This window comes from Notothenia coriiceps, unplaced genomic scaffold, assembly GCF_000735185.1.
Source record: "Notothenia coriiceps isolate Sejong01 unplaced genomic scaffold, NC01 NC01_scaffold00020735, whole genome shotgun sequence".
Classification (NCBI taxonomy): Eukaryota; Metazoa; Chordata; class Actinopteri; order Perciformes; family Nototheniidae; genus Notothenia; species Notothenia coriiceps.
This window is the reverse complement of record NW_011353436.1, coordinates 214,221-226,627: the sequence shown is the minus strand read 5'-3', so window position 1 is coordinate 226,627 and position 12,407 is coordinate 214,221. Positions and strand designations below refer to the sequence as shown.

Sequence of the window (12,407 nt, the reverse complement as noted above, 5' to 3'; positions counted from 1 at the left end):
TGTTACTGCGCGACTGATCACTTTGGGCCCTGCTCGGCCCCGTCATGTCCTCTCAAACCACATCAAGGAGACCAGGGATGATGTGGGACGATAGCAGCCCAGCAAGGGAGGCCCACTGCGGGGGCTAAACGCTCCTCTGGGTGCCCTTGCAATAACAAGATCCACATTAGGCAGTAGCTGTGTCATCTGACTGCTAAGCTAGGCGGTGTTGCTGCCTACTGTGTGAAATATGACTGAAATAACAAACCCAACGTGATTGGAGGAAATGATTTCCTGCTGTAGTTTATTGAACGTAGCTTGTTTCAGATTTTATTTGTGAACATATTTGGGATGTCTTTGATATTATGAGCAACTTATAATGCTAGCGCTATTGCTGGTGTTATGGGCTTATCAGTGGGGCTGTATATCAGGAGCTGGCAGATATTTGGTGTCTTGAAAAGGATTTTTCCTATTAAAGTATTCACTATTCCTTCCCATGTTTATATTTGTGGTGTTTTTCAGCCTACTAGAAAAACATGAAGCTACATTAAAATAAAAAAGTGTCCTCCACATGTTTGCAGCACCTGTTGAGGAGATGGTTGATCCCTGTGGGTGTGACAAACCCACTTTCCAGTAATAAAGCCTTTTTGGTTGCTTCGGTTTGTTTTCCTTGGATGACTCCTTACCCCTGGGTGAGGACTCTGGTAATTCACATGGGAGAATGTAGGGGTTGATGTCATGTGTTCCAGCTTTGGGAGAGGGAGAAAAAGAAAGACACACTGTCGGCGGAAGAGGGATGCAATGCTGCCCTCTGCTGTTGAGTAAGGCACGTATAATATCTGACTCAGACAGAAAAACCCTTTTTTACTAATTATGACTGGCATTTTAGGGTAAAAAATATATTTACTAAAGCACCGTGTATGTATTTTACTTGAGTGATTACCCTTTATTATTTTTACTTCCACTGCATTACAGAGTCTGTTTTTGTGTTGATGTTAGGGTGGGATTGAGGGGAAAAACAGGGTGGGGAGGGAGGGGAAGTTAGATAGCCACCAGTTGATAGAAATGTATCAGCCAGCTGGCCAGCAGCCGCGGAGCTGTGGAGCTCTCACTGATCTCTGTCTCAGAGAAAATACAACAGCCAGAGGCTATGAGGGGGTCTGAAAGGTTTCTATTTGCATTGGAACAGCTTTGTTGCAGTTCAACTGGATATGACTACCCAGTATTTTCTTTTTGAATTGACAGTGGAGGAACTGATGGTTTTCTGGTTTGTGAGTTGGGACTCGCATTTACAACTTTAGAAACATGTTACATTGTGTGGTGAGCCCCCTTGAAAACCCTAGTGAGTGAGATTTACTTAAATCAATATAATGAAGAGTTGACAATTTGATTTGAATTTGCTCACACATTCAGAGAAACCAGTACAGATCACAGTGCCTCTGCCTTGTGGGCATGATAAGCCCACTGACAAAAACATAAAACATCTGTTACCCATATTTTCTGAAGCTTCCAAGAAGAGCAATCCGAGGTTACTCCAAGAAGGTCATCATCACTTCTGTCTCTTTCCAACCCGACTCTCGCTCTCTCCGTGCTCTTCATGCTCTCTTTCAGTAGCTCCTATTGAGCATCAAAGCCTCAACACTCTGGTCCCATGGAGCAGGAATCTCCAGACTGTGTAAACAGCACTCCAGTCCTTCCCAACTGTGAAACACATTGGATTTGAACCTGCGTGTGAACCTTTACATCGATACTGTATTCGGCCGGAGGGAAATTAGGGTGTGGGCAGAAAAAAAGGTTTGTTTTGTTTGGGGTATAATTTACATAGCGCACAAAGACAGCACTTAATGAATCGTATGCATTGTTATAGCTCTGCAGGACTGGTATACACAATTTACAATACAGAACCAAATTACAAAAATGGGAAACCCTACCAGAAGTTAGTGAAATTCAAATATTCCTCATGTTTACGATGACTAAGTTATGTACGGTGGCAGACGTCAAGTTGGTGAATGCTTTCAAAATGTGTTGCATGTGTTTTGGCACATTTTCGTTTTTATATGTGCATCGTTTCTGAAGCTGCAGCGCGTTTCTCCTAACATTAGTGTTTTGGGCCGTTGTAGCGCGGTCCCACCTGTCGGCCACTGTAGTAATGGCCTTGATTACTGTGGATGTCATAAAGCCTTCTATAAAGACAACAAAAGGTCAGTTCTTGTAGTACTTTTCAGCTTTACTGTATTTTTGGAAGTAGAAATAACCGATTCTTCTTTACCTTCTTTTATTTCTTCTTTATCTGGAAGACTAAGTGTGCCAAGGTCCTCAAGACAGAGGAGCAGATGAGAGGGTAAGAGGAGGGGAGAAGGGCTTATTTTGGAAGAACAAAGAGGGCTTGGTAGGACTTGACAGCAGGACATCAAAGACAGGGGTTGACGATGAGCAGAGAGGTAGAGAGAGAGCGTGGGTGGGTGGGTGGGTGTGTGTGCGCGCGCGTGCGTGTGTGTGTGTGTTGGGCACTTAAACTCAGCTGAAGTAGGTTAGTTTGTTTTGTTTACATATAGCCCCATCTTGTGGACCTTTTTAAAAACCAACCAATGTTGAATTTTTAAAGGCAAGCTGTCAGATATAATATCTTCATAAAGAATTACCAACAGTTTTAGTTTCTGGTGTTTATAATTGTTTTAATAACTTAATAAAAAGACCACAACTGCATTTTGCTGTGCAACATTGTGTTGCAGAATGACAAATACTCATTCACTTTGGCATTTTATGATATACCATACTGACATTTTTATGGTGGCTCTTTATACTGTATATATATTTTTTTAAAAAGGTTATATAGTTGTCGAAAATTCGGATAATTCAAAGTATGCTGATTAATATTGAAAGGCAAAGTAAGGTATAATGAATATTTCATGAAAAAGTATAGTATTTTTAATACGACGTACTGCAATATGTATGTTTTTGTGGTTGTTTCAAAACACTATACAATGACTTTGTCATACACAAAAATGCTGATGATATGACATAATTCATATAAATATGATATCATTGAAACAGTATACTATGACTTTTTTTCAAATGTCTGAAATACTATATTGTGATTTTTTTCAACGTCCTATACTATTAACAGTCAATAACAGTTATGAAGGTATTCCCATACTGCACACCTGCCTGTATTGTTATTGACTGCTATTAATTGGATCACATGGACAGACAAAAATAGCAACACTGCAGGAATCAAGGCCTGAGGTTAGAAAAGTAAAGGGAATAAACTTTATAAGCAAAAAGTAAAATGTTCTGTCCAAATGTTCTGGTATTGGTTGTGTGTTACAATTAATGATGTGAGACAAAGACAAATATACTGTAAATATACTGTTTTCCTTTTGTTTATATTTTCTTATGCCCTAAGCTTAAAACAGTAGTATACTTTCTTATTTATCTTCTTCAAGTTTTAAAATCAATGTAAAGCTACATGCAGATGTCATTTAAAAAAAGTTGCAAAATGTCACACAAATGCATCCTACTTAATCGCTACAGTATGAAGTTTTGATGTTTCTCATTAACTTGCCATTTGTGATTGAAGACAAGGGTAGGAGATTTGAATCTCCTTTAATAATGCCCAAACATCTTTATAAACATAATTTATTAACTGCTGCTCACTTTATGAAATCTTCTTTCTCCTCCTCGGCCACGGCATTGGGCATCCTCCTGGTTCTGATGGAACACACACATGTTAGACATTTGGTTATATCTGAATAATGCAACAGAAAGAGGAGGGTGATAACTCAGCCAAAGCTGGTGTTAGTGTGTTAACACTGTGTCTTCACCTGGTGGAAACTGGGGGCAACATAACCGTGCGGGGGTGCGCTGTGAGGTCGAGCTCTCCTCCGACAGCTTCTATTATCAAGTTCTGGAGCGTGTTCAGCAGAACCTCTTCACTCACATCAGCAGGCACATGTTCAGGGTGTGGTGTCCCCTCACCATCCACTGGGCAGAGCTGATCTTCCTCTCCCTGGGCCCCACTGGACAGAAGTTGTGCTTGGGGTGCAGGGTAAGAAGAGGAGGAGGAAGGGAGGGAGGACGGAGATAAGGAGGGACCAGGTTTTCGAGGCTGGTAGGTGATGGGCTTCGATTCCATACTTATCAGAGACTGCGAGAAGGCTGGGTCATCAAGTATTCCCCTGGAGAAGAAAAGGGGGAGACCTAAGCTCTATGGATGCACCAGTTATGGACTTTGTATACAATTGGAATAAGGACTTAATATTCAAATTACAGAAAGCACAATAGTTGGTAAAATATGTGTTAAAATTTGTTTTCATATTGAAAGGGCAATTGTCGCAATAAGTCATTTGTATAAGTAGCACATCCCTAATCAACACAAATACACAGAGGCAAGGGTTTGATATGAACATTTCATGTCAGTATTATCTTTGCTAACTAACTTCGGCTTACAATATGAACTCTACCAACATACACACAAAACTGTTCAAATAAAACTAAACCATACTGGAATTAGTTGATTAGATTAAGTTAAAAAAACAAATAACTGTATTGCGTCACAGATAGATGCTTTTTTGTTAAAAAATCATGTACCCCCCATGTAAAAAAAAGAGTCATTTTTAAAGATACTCAAAAATATATACGATAAAATATAATTTATTAATCCCAAATTCTCATTTTAAAATTCTTCAACAATGAACTTGCATTGAAAAGAAAAGAAAATTGTTTTAAAATAACGTTTTTATATCGTCCAAGTCCTTACTGGCTCTCACTTGACTGTATATTTGTATTTTCATTTCTTTATCTTTAGCAATTGTCACAGAACCCGACGTCATCTGGGATAAATAAAGTATTCTGATTCTGCTTGATATCAAAAATGTCCTCACTGCAGTGCAGAGGTCATTGTGTATATATATATATATATGTTGTCTTCACTGCATATATCTGGGTGTCTGTGTGCACGTTACCTGAGCAGAGAGACGAGTATGCGCATGGTGACGTCTCTATCGGGGCCTTTTCTCTGTGAACCCCGCCCAGCATGGAGGGAAGTGCTCTCAGGTTGCCGGGGATTCACTGACTGGAGGCATCTTGGGAAAACAACACAGATATCAAAGTGACTTAACTTCAGTTTTTTAACTTCTTCTTAAGTGATTACTAACATGGAAAAGTACGTTATGATATCAACATATGTATAACAACAATTTCCTTATAAAATATGTATTAAAGTCCAGTCTGTCTCAGTCTGAATGCGTTACCTGAAGTCACTGGACTGGTCAGGAAAGTGTGCACGGTACTCCAGAAGCCCGTGTGAGCGTGCAGTCACCCCCAGATGCAGCAGAGCCGGCAGGGGGGGTTCAGGGCACCTCCAAACGTTTCCCTTTTCTCGCTGCGCTCGCTTCTCAGCTCTTGTTATCTTGGTACATATCCCCCCCACTGTTTCACAAGCAGCACTGGCACAGATAGGAGGAAGAGTCTGGAGGGATCAAAGGGAAGGCTTTATGAATTAATTTGATACATTTTAAAATTAAGTTCTTTAGTAAAGCTGCAAAAAGAGCAACTGAATCCCAGAAATATTGGAGTACAATGTGGACATTTGGACATATAGTGTTTATATAAATATTTTATTATATCTTCTTTTATTGGACATTTTACTTTAGCTTCTTATGTTTATAAAAATATCTGTATTCTACAGTTTGTAATTTTTTTTTTATATTCTTAATTTCACTTCTCAGAATTCATTTGTTTCTTATGTTTAATACACATATATATATATATATATATATATACTGTATAAATATATATATGTGTATTATATACACTTTTTTTATATATATATTTATTTTATTTGACATTTACTGTGCTGTGAGGCTTTATGTTCCATGTTTTAAATGACATATATATTTTTCAAATATTATAATAATAGACTAACTTTGGCACGTGAACACCAATGTTTCTCAATGGACACTGTCCCTATTAAAAAATGAATATTATATTATTTTAATTACTTAAAATAGAATACAATTAAGTATAAATAAATTAAATATTTACAAAAAAAATGATTTACAACAAACAAGGAGCACCTTGTATTTCCTGAGTGGCGGCCCCTTTCTTACTGGAGCTGCTACAGGTTCCTGTAACAAGACAAAGGATGAATGTGTGGCAGAAGCCTTTAGCATGTCTGTCAACAATATGCCTTTGGATGTGAGGAAGCACCTTATCTATCAGAACTCCATAACTGCCTTTAATAATCTTATCCGTGATAGTGAATTCATCCCGCTGTCTCTTTTTCTCTTCCTCCAAATGCTGTAAAGCATCGTAATACCGAGTCAGAACGGCTTCCTGAAAAACCTGGAGAAAAGAAGAAAAATGCATATCATTCCTAATTTAGAAAAAAGTAACTTCTAAAAATACTCTGCCAAACCAGGATTGAAATGAAATTGGAAAATGGATTTGTTTTTTTTTTAAAACACACACTTGATGCTTTTTAAATCTACACTAGCACTGCTGTGGTACCTGACAGATGATATCCAGCTGATAAACAGCAGGGTAGTCAGTGGAGGTGAAGGTGAGGACACAAGGCGCACTCTCCCCTGGACACAGAGTCCCTCGCTCTGGATGGATCTGCACTGCCTGGCACAAAAGAAAAAACACAGACACATTTTCAAACGTAAACAATATCACAACTCTCATACCGGAAAATTCTAGATTAAGGTGGTATGGGTCATGCAAATGACAAATCATTGTTTCATCACTCTTTTTGTTTTTAAAAAGCCAAAGATACAAATATTTTAAGAAATTGGGAGAATCAAAGACATGCAATATCTTAATTTTCGTTGATTTTGAAAGAAAGTCTGACAAAAAGAAGGGAGGACATGCATGTTTCATGCTCAAAATGTTCAGATGTAAATACAAAGATAAGATATATTATTATATTCTCAGAATACTTCATTCCGACAGATGGGAAATTAGTTTTAACAATTAAAAAAAAAGACAAAAATATGTATACGTAGGTAAAACGTCTTCATTTAATTTTTTTTGTAAATAGAATAAAATAGAAAGAAATATTTATATTAACATACGATAAATGTGCACCTTGCACAATATACAGTTAATATATAATAATGTGTATACTACAACATATGCAGTGGAGTATCAGTTCTAATAAAGATGTTAATGATTAATGAATTATTCTAAAGAGGGTTTAACTGCTAATGGTGAAATAACTAGAGTCTATGTTGACTGCCTGTAGCTCTGAGGGAGGAGTTAAACAGTTTTAAAGAATAATATACTGTATATATACTATAATTCACATTGTACATGTACATCTTCCAGTACCTGCTTATTGCTCTGCAGCTCCCATGTATAGTGGACAGTGTCTGTGTGGGACACATTGGTCAGGAAGAGGATTCTTGAGGATTGTGAGCACACAGGGATGTCACCGAGAGAGACACTGTCGTCTGACAGGAAGACCACCTACGCACAGACACATAGAGAGGAATGCATACAGCTTAAAATAGGGAGTACACTGTAGACTGAACAAAATGCAAGTTGAATTATGATTTAAAGGGGACCTATCATGCAAAATGCACTTTTTGATGTCTTTTATACACAAATATGTGTCCCCGGTGTGTCGGGGAACTCACCCAGCGTCAGAAAATAAAACCCTCTCTCTTTTCCTCCGTATCCAAATCTCTAAAAACGGGGCTACAACGGAGCTGATCCAGATCGATATGACGTAATATCAGAAATGTGGACCCACGGCACTATCAGAAAGTTGCTATCAGAAACAATGCCCGACTGTTTGGGACGTAATATGGTCGGTGTTTACATTAGCATCGCGAACACTCAGAGCTAACCTGTACTGGAGAGCATGTGTGTGAAGAAGCAGGATATAAAAAGGAACTCACCTTGTGGTATAACCGGCAAGAGAGAAAGCCTTTGAGCTCCATACTGTTTAAGAAATAATCCTTGATAATCCATGATATGTCGTTTCATCACGACAGTATNGGAGTGCCGACAATTTTCTAGAGCTTCAACGAAATTTTCGCAGTCGTCTCGTCACCAGAACAGAGATTTAAGCGTAATACGACGCAAGTGTTGCCTGCCGCTACGTTTATAAGAGGTGTAACGCAGATTAGCGACGTCAAAGTCGCGCGCAGACGGTCGACGCAATGATGACAAGTGAGTTTTAATTGTATAAAATGACACTAATTAAAATTATGGTGCAAAGTTCTTACTACGGCTTCATTGTGTTAGTATGACCTATGGCCAACCATTTTTTGGTACTTTATTTGTTGCGAAACTGTTCACACGTCTGTTTTTGCCCTCAGCTTTTTGGAAAATTTTACGTACAAAAGACTTACACTACTGGCCTAAGCTAGTCCGATTTGATTGGACATCGACGACGCAGGATGTCGAAGTGTGTGCAGCTCTGTTGCAGGATTTCTGTACTTAATATTTTACGTACAGCTACACATAGGCGGTCTGATGTAGGTCTGTCTGACACCAAACACAGTACATATTCAAACACCACAGGTCAAAAAGACTTGTCTATAATACTCCTCGACACTCGAGACTCACAATTTGTCGATTACGCGACTACAAAACCCAAAAGGCTAGCGTCGCAGTCCCGACTCTGGAGTAACGACTAACTACTACCGATTGCACTCTTGCCGTAGTTAGCGTTTTAAATGCGCGAGGCTCAAGTTTTTTAACTAATTTCTCTGAAGAGCACTTGTGTGTGTGGTTTGTGTGTGTGTGTCGTGTGCTGTGTGTGTGTGTGTCGTGTGTGGTGTGTGTGTGTGTCTCTGTGTGTGTGTGTGTCGTGTGACGTGTGTTGTGTGTACGTAGCTAGCTGATCGTCGACTGTCAACAGTTTCGATAGTGACAAAGCATGTCACCTTACAACTCCCGTATCGAAGGTGACACGTGTCAGCGCGACTCTATACATTTATTGACAACACATCGTATCAAGTTGGATCGATGTCAACAGCACACAAGACCGAGACTTTGTCTATAACACTTACCCCTTATCTCAAAACTAAACCGAACTAAACTAAAGTCTAATTACCTTACCTCTTCATCCATCTAATCTTAGTGCTCAACAGATAAGTTTCTAATCTCATAAGTACAACTATCCAATATATGCTTATTTTCGCTCGTATCCTGAATATCCATATAAAGGTAATATTACAAAGCCGTAATGAACTATAATTTTTTCACTAAACAAAAGGTACAGTAAGCACACAAAAAGAATAGTCTTTCACGTCAATACAGAAATATTCGAGGTCTTAGTTTACAGAAGGGAGTCACGAATATCACGGGACCGTACACCGGAAACTCATATTGTTCACACTGTGGTTCTTCTGGAACAGGACGAATGTTCAGTACCAGCCTTCAGGATTCGGACCAATAGTCCTTTCACTTAAATAATATAAATCATACGGGGGTTCGGAGGCCACTAGACCAGTGGGTCGGCTTGATTCAACAAAGTTATTCGAAAATTACATGTCATTCCACGACCGAAGAAGGGTCCTTCTATAACAACTAATGTAATCATTTTGTTAACCCAGCACATGAGCCACGGAGTCCGTGTTGAGAACTGGGTGAATAAAAAATAGCCTACGAGAGAGTAGCAAAAACACAAAATAGGTCAAACTCGTCTGTACTATGTCATGTAGTCATGTGTTGAATTTCGTTGGATAAATTACTACTCAGTCCTACAACCAGACTAAACTCGTGAGAGTTGCAGTCCACGTAGGTTAACACGGCATGATACTAATATAACAAAAACTCTTAGAGACTTCTTGGTTCGCTACCACGTGAAGTTGGCCAGACCCCTAAATAAAATAGTAAGGTATTATTTCTTAAAGGTGTCATGTCGTGCTCATCAATTTGGTGTGGTCTATACGAGTGGAATAACTACAAATTTTTGATTTTTAAAAGGTGGTTGTAATGTTTTGGATTATTAAGTCAAGGTCGACTTTGCCCACCCTGGTCGAGGGATTTCAGTTCAGTAGCGGTAGCTCCGACGGAGACGCTCACACAAAAGTACCTTACAATATAACCAAACGGTCGACGTGTTTTTGGTTGTTATTGTTCCGCATTGACAGCACGGGTATGTTGTGGACAGCGGTACTTTAGACAAACCCACCCTTAACGGGGACCGGCTCACGAGTAGTCACTTACACGGTCACTCCAAGCGCGGGGGGACTAGGAAGACACACAAAAGACTACCAATCATACTTCCGATAACGATCGACTGTGACGCGCCACACCATCACACTTAGAGAATTTACGTGGGAAAGACACGAGCTAGAGAAACAAGGGATGTATGATCCCCGCGTCTCATTTTATGTGTTTTTTGTTACCATTTGCGTAGTTCATGGACGTTCGTTTACCTGTCATGTGTGAGCTAGATACATTACGACAATAAACTGCGAACAATGTCTCACATATGAGAATATACAGCATTGGGGTTATTTTCCGTATCGGAGGTCTACAGACCCAACAACTTGTAACATAAGCCGTTTAGTCGCATTCCGTTTTATCGGTCGAGCGATGTCAGTCTTCCTTATGACTGAGGGGAATGGTGTGTGCAGTAGGGGTTCCAACACAGTACACCACACCACCCCTCATGGTGGCTGTAGGACGTACAATTATTTGTGGGGCATAACGGCCAGACCGAGGGGCAACGACGGCCATTGCCATCATGGCCGCTGTGAAATTCCTACCCTGGTAACAACGTTAATTTTTTTTTGTTAGATGCAGAGACATTTCTATTTGTTGTTTGCAGTAAAGTGAGGTAAGTTTTTTGTGGTTATGTGCATTTGTTTGCTGTTACAGTATTTTATCAGTAGCCTACGTAGATGAGACTCTTTACTGCATAACAGTTTTGTTGAGACATTTATATACTTTCAGTAATGTAGGAAATGTGTATTTTAATTAATTTTTTTTGTTGTTGTTTGTTTGTTTTTGTACAGTAATACGGAAATGACACTTTTTCTGTGGAAAAAAATTGGTCTTTTTGTCAAGCTGAAGTACAGCTTACAGAATAAGACAAATCTATGCGGTTAATTGTCTGGGTGTTGTCTGATAAAGAGGGCATTTGGGGGTTTCTTATATATATATTCCTTAAATACTAATAGTAGTATAGTAAAAAGTCTGCCCAGGCACATTTGGAAAAAAAGTGCAAGAAAACCTAAAGGAGCTGAGTCAATTAAGTTTGCAAATCACTTTCTTTGCTAGAGAACTGACAAACTCACTCAAGAGAATGTTGATCTTATGTTGAGGCATTGAACCAATTCAGTTTGCAATTTCAACTAAATATTTTCTTACCTAAATGGGTAATTTCGGTATATTTTTAACAACAAACTTACCATTGAAAACAGAGCTTATGAAAGTGTTCGTAACCGCTTACCATATGGTTAAGTTGAGGTAACTAAAGCTACTTGGGTTACGTTAGAAAAAATTGTGGTTGGGGCACACTCGTAGCAAAATTACAGTAACAGTGCATGCCACATAACCACAATGTCCCATGTTTTGTTCCAGGGACCTGTTACGCCCCTTTATTTTTCCTTTGTCTGCCTCCTCACTTTCATAATTCCCAACAAAGGTATAATTGGGCAAACATTCTCTAGGTCAAGTGGATCTATTGATCTAAAATGTAATTCAATGCCTCAGAAATGTGTGCTTCATTCCCAGTGTGTAAATTTGCTTCCTTATTTATTTCCTTCAGCATCAGTGTACTAGGGCTAGGGTTGACAGTTCTACATATTTAGGCTAAAACATTGACACATTTCTACAATATGTCATGGTTTGTTCCAGGGACCTCTGTTGCATGTTACATCGCTGTTTTTTTTTTACCTCTGTCTGGCTCCTATCCTTTGCTGCATCTAAATGGCAAATATTTGTTCTTGTTTCAAAACCTAGCTAGCTACAACCCATAAAACCTGTTTAAGGCATTCCTCTTCTCAGCCTGAAAAATGTAGTTTTGATTGGTCGTTTTCAAACCATTATAATAGTATAGGTGTAGTGCTAAAATGCTAAGTTAGGCAGGTGTAGCAACTGTAACTTAGAGGGTATTTATGAACGGTCAGTTCCCAACCTCTCACCACCATCTATTCATCCATCCATCCGTTCATTCATCCATCCATCTAACCACTCACTCGGGCATCGAGTGCAGCGCAAGCCTCTAATCTGTGGGCCTGAGCAGCTGCTGCCTTGTGGCTGACTGGCAGCAGGGCTCTTATTATTGTACACGCACGCACACACACACACACACACACACACACACACACACACACACACACACACACACACACACACACACACACACACACACACACACACACACACACACACACACACACACACACACACACACACACACACACACACACACACACACGCATGCATGACACGACACACAC

General features: G+C 39.4%; 2 protein-coding genes across 2 annotated transcripts in view; one reads left to right on the top strand and one right to left on the bottom strand.

Moving 5' to 3' along the window:
• Positions 1–585: 585 nt before the first annotated feature.
• Positions 586–9,063, bottom strand: LOC104952891 (coiled-coil domain-containing protein 108-like). The gene is made up of 10 exons (XM_010779799.1): positions 9,052–9,063; positions 7,312–7,449; positions 6,490–6,606; positions 6,190–6,324; positions 6,057–6,107; positions 5,232–5,449; positions 4,944–5,063; positions 3,804–4,157; positions 3,637–3,690; positions 586–728 (listed from the first exon to the last, which is right to left on the bottom strand). Exons 1-10 carry the CDS (start codon positions 9,061–9,063, stop codon positions 716–718), a joined length of 1,212 nt encoding a protein of 403 aa, XP_010778101.1. The 3' UTR covers positions 586–715.
• A 1,501-nt stretch (positions 9,064–10,564) lies between these two features.
• The window catches only part of scara5 (scavenger receptor class A, member 5 (putative)), a 9,038-nt gene continuing 7,195 nt past the window's right edge, over positions 10,565–12,407 (top strand). Inside the window, exon 1 of the mRNA XM_010779798.1 lies at positions 10,565–10,628. Coding sequence (XP_010778100.1) covers positions 10,565–10,628 — 64 coding nt within the window. The remainder of the gene's footprint in view (positions 10,629–12,407) is intronic.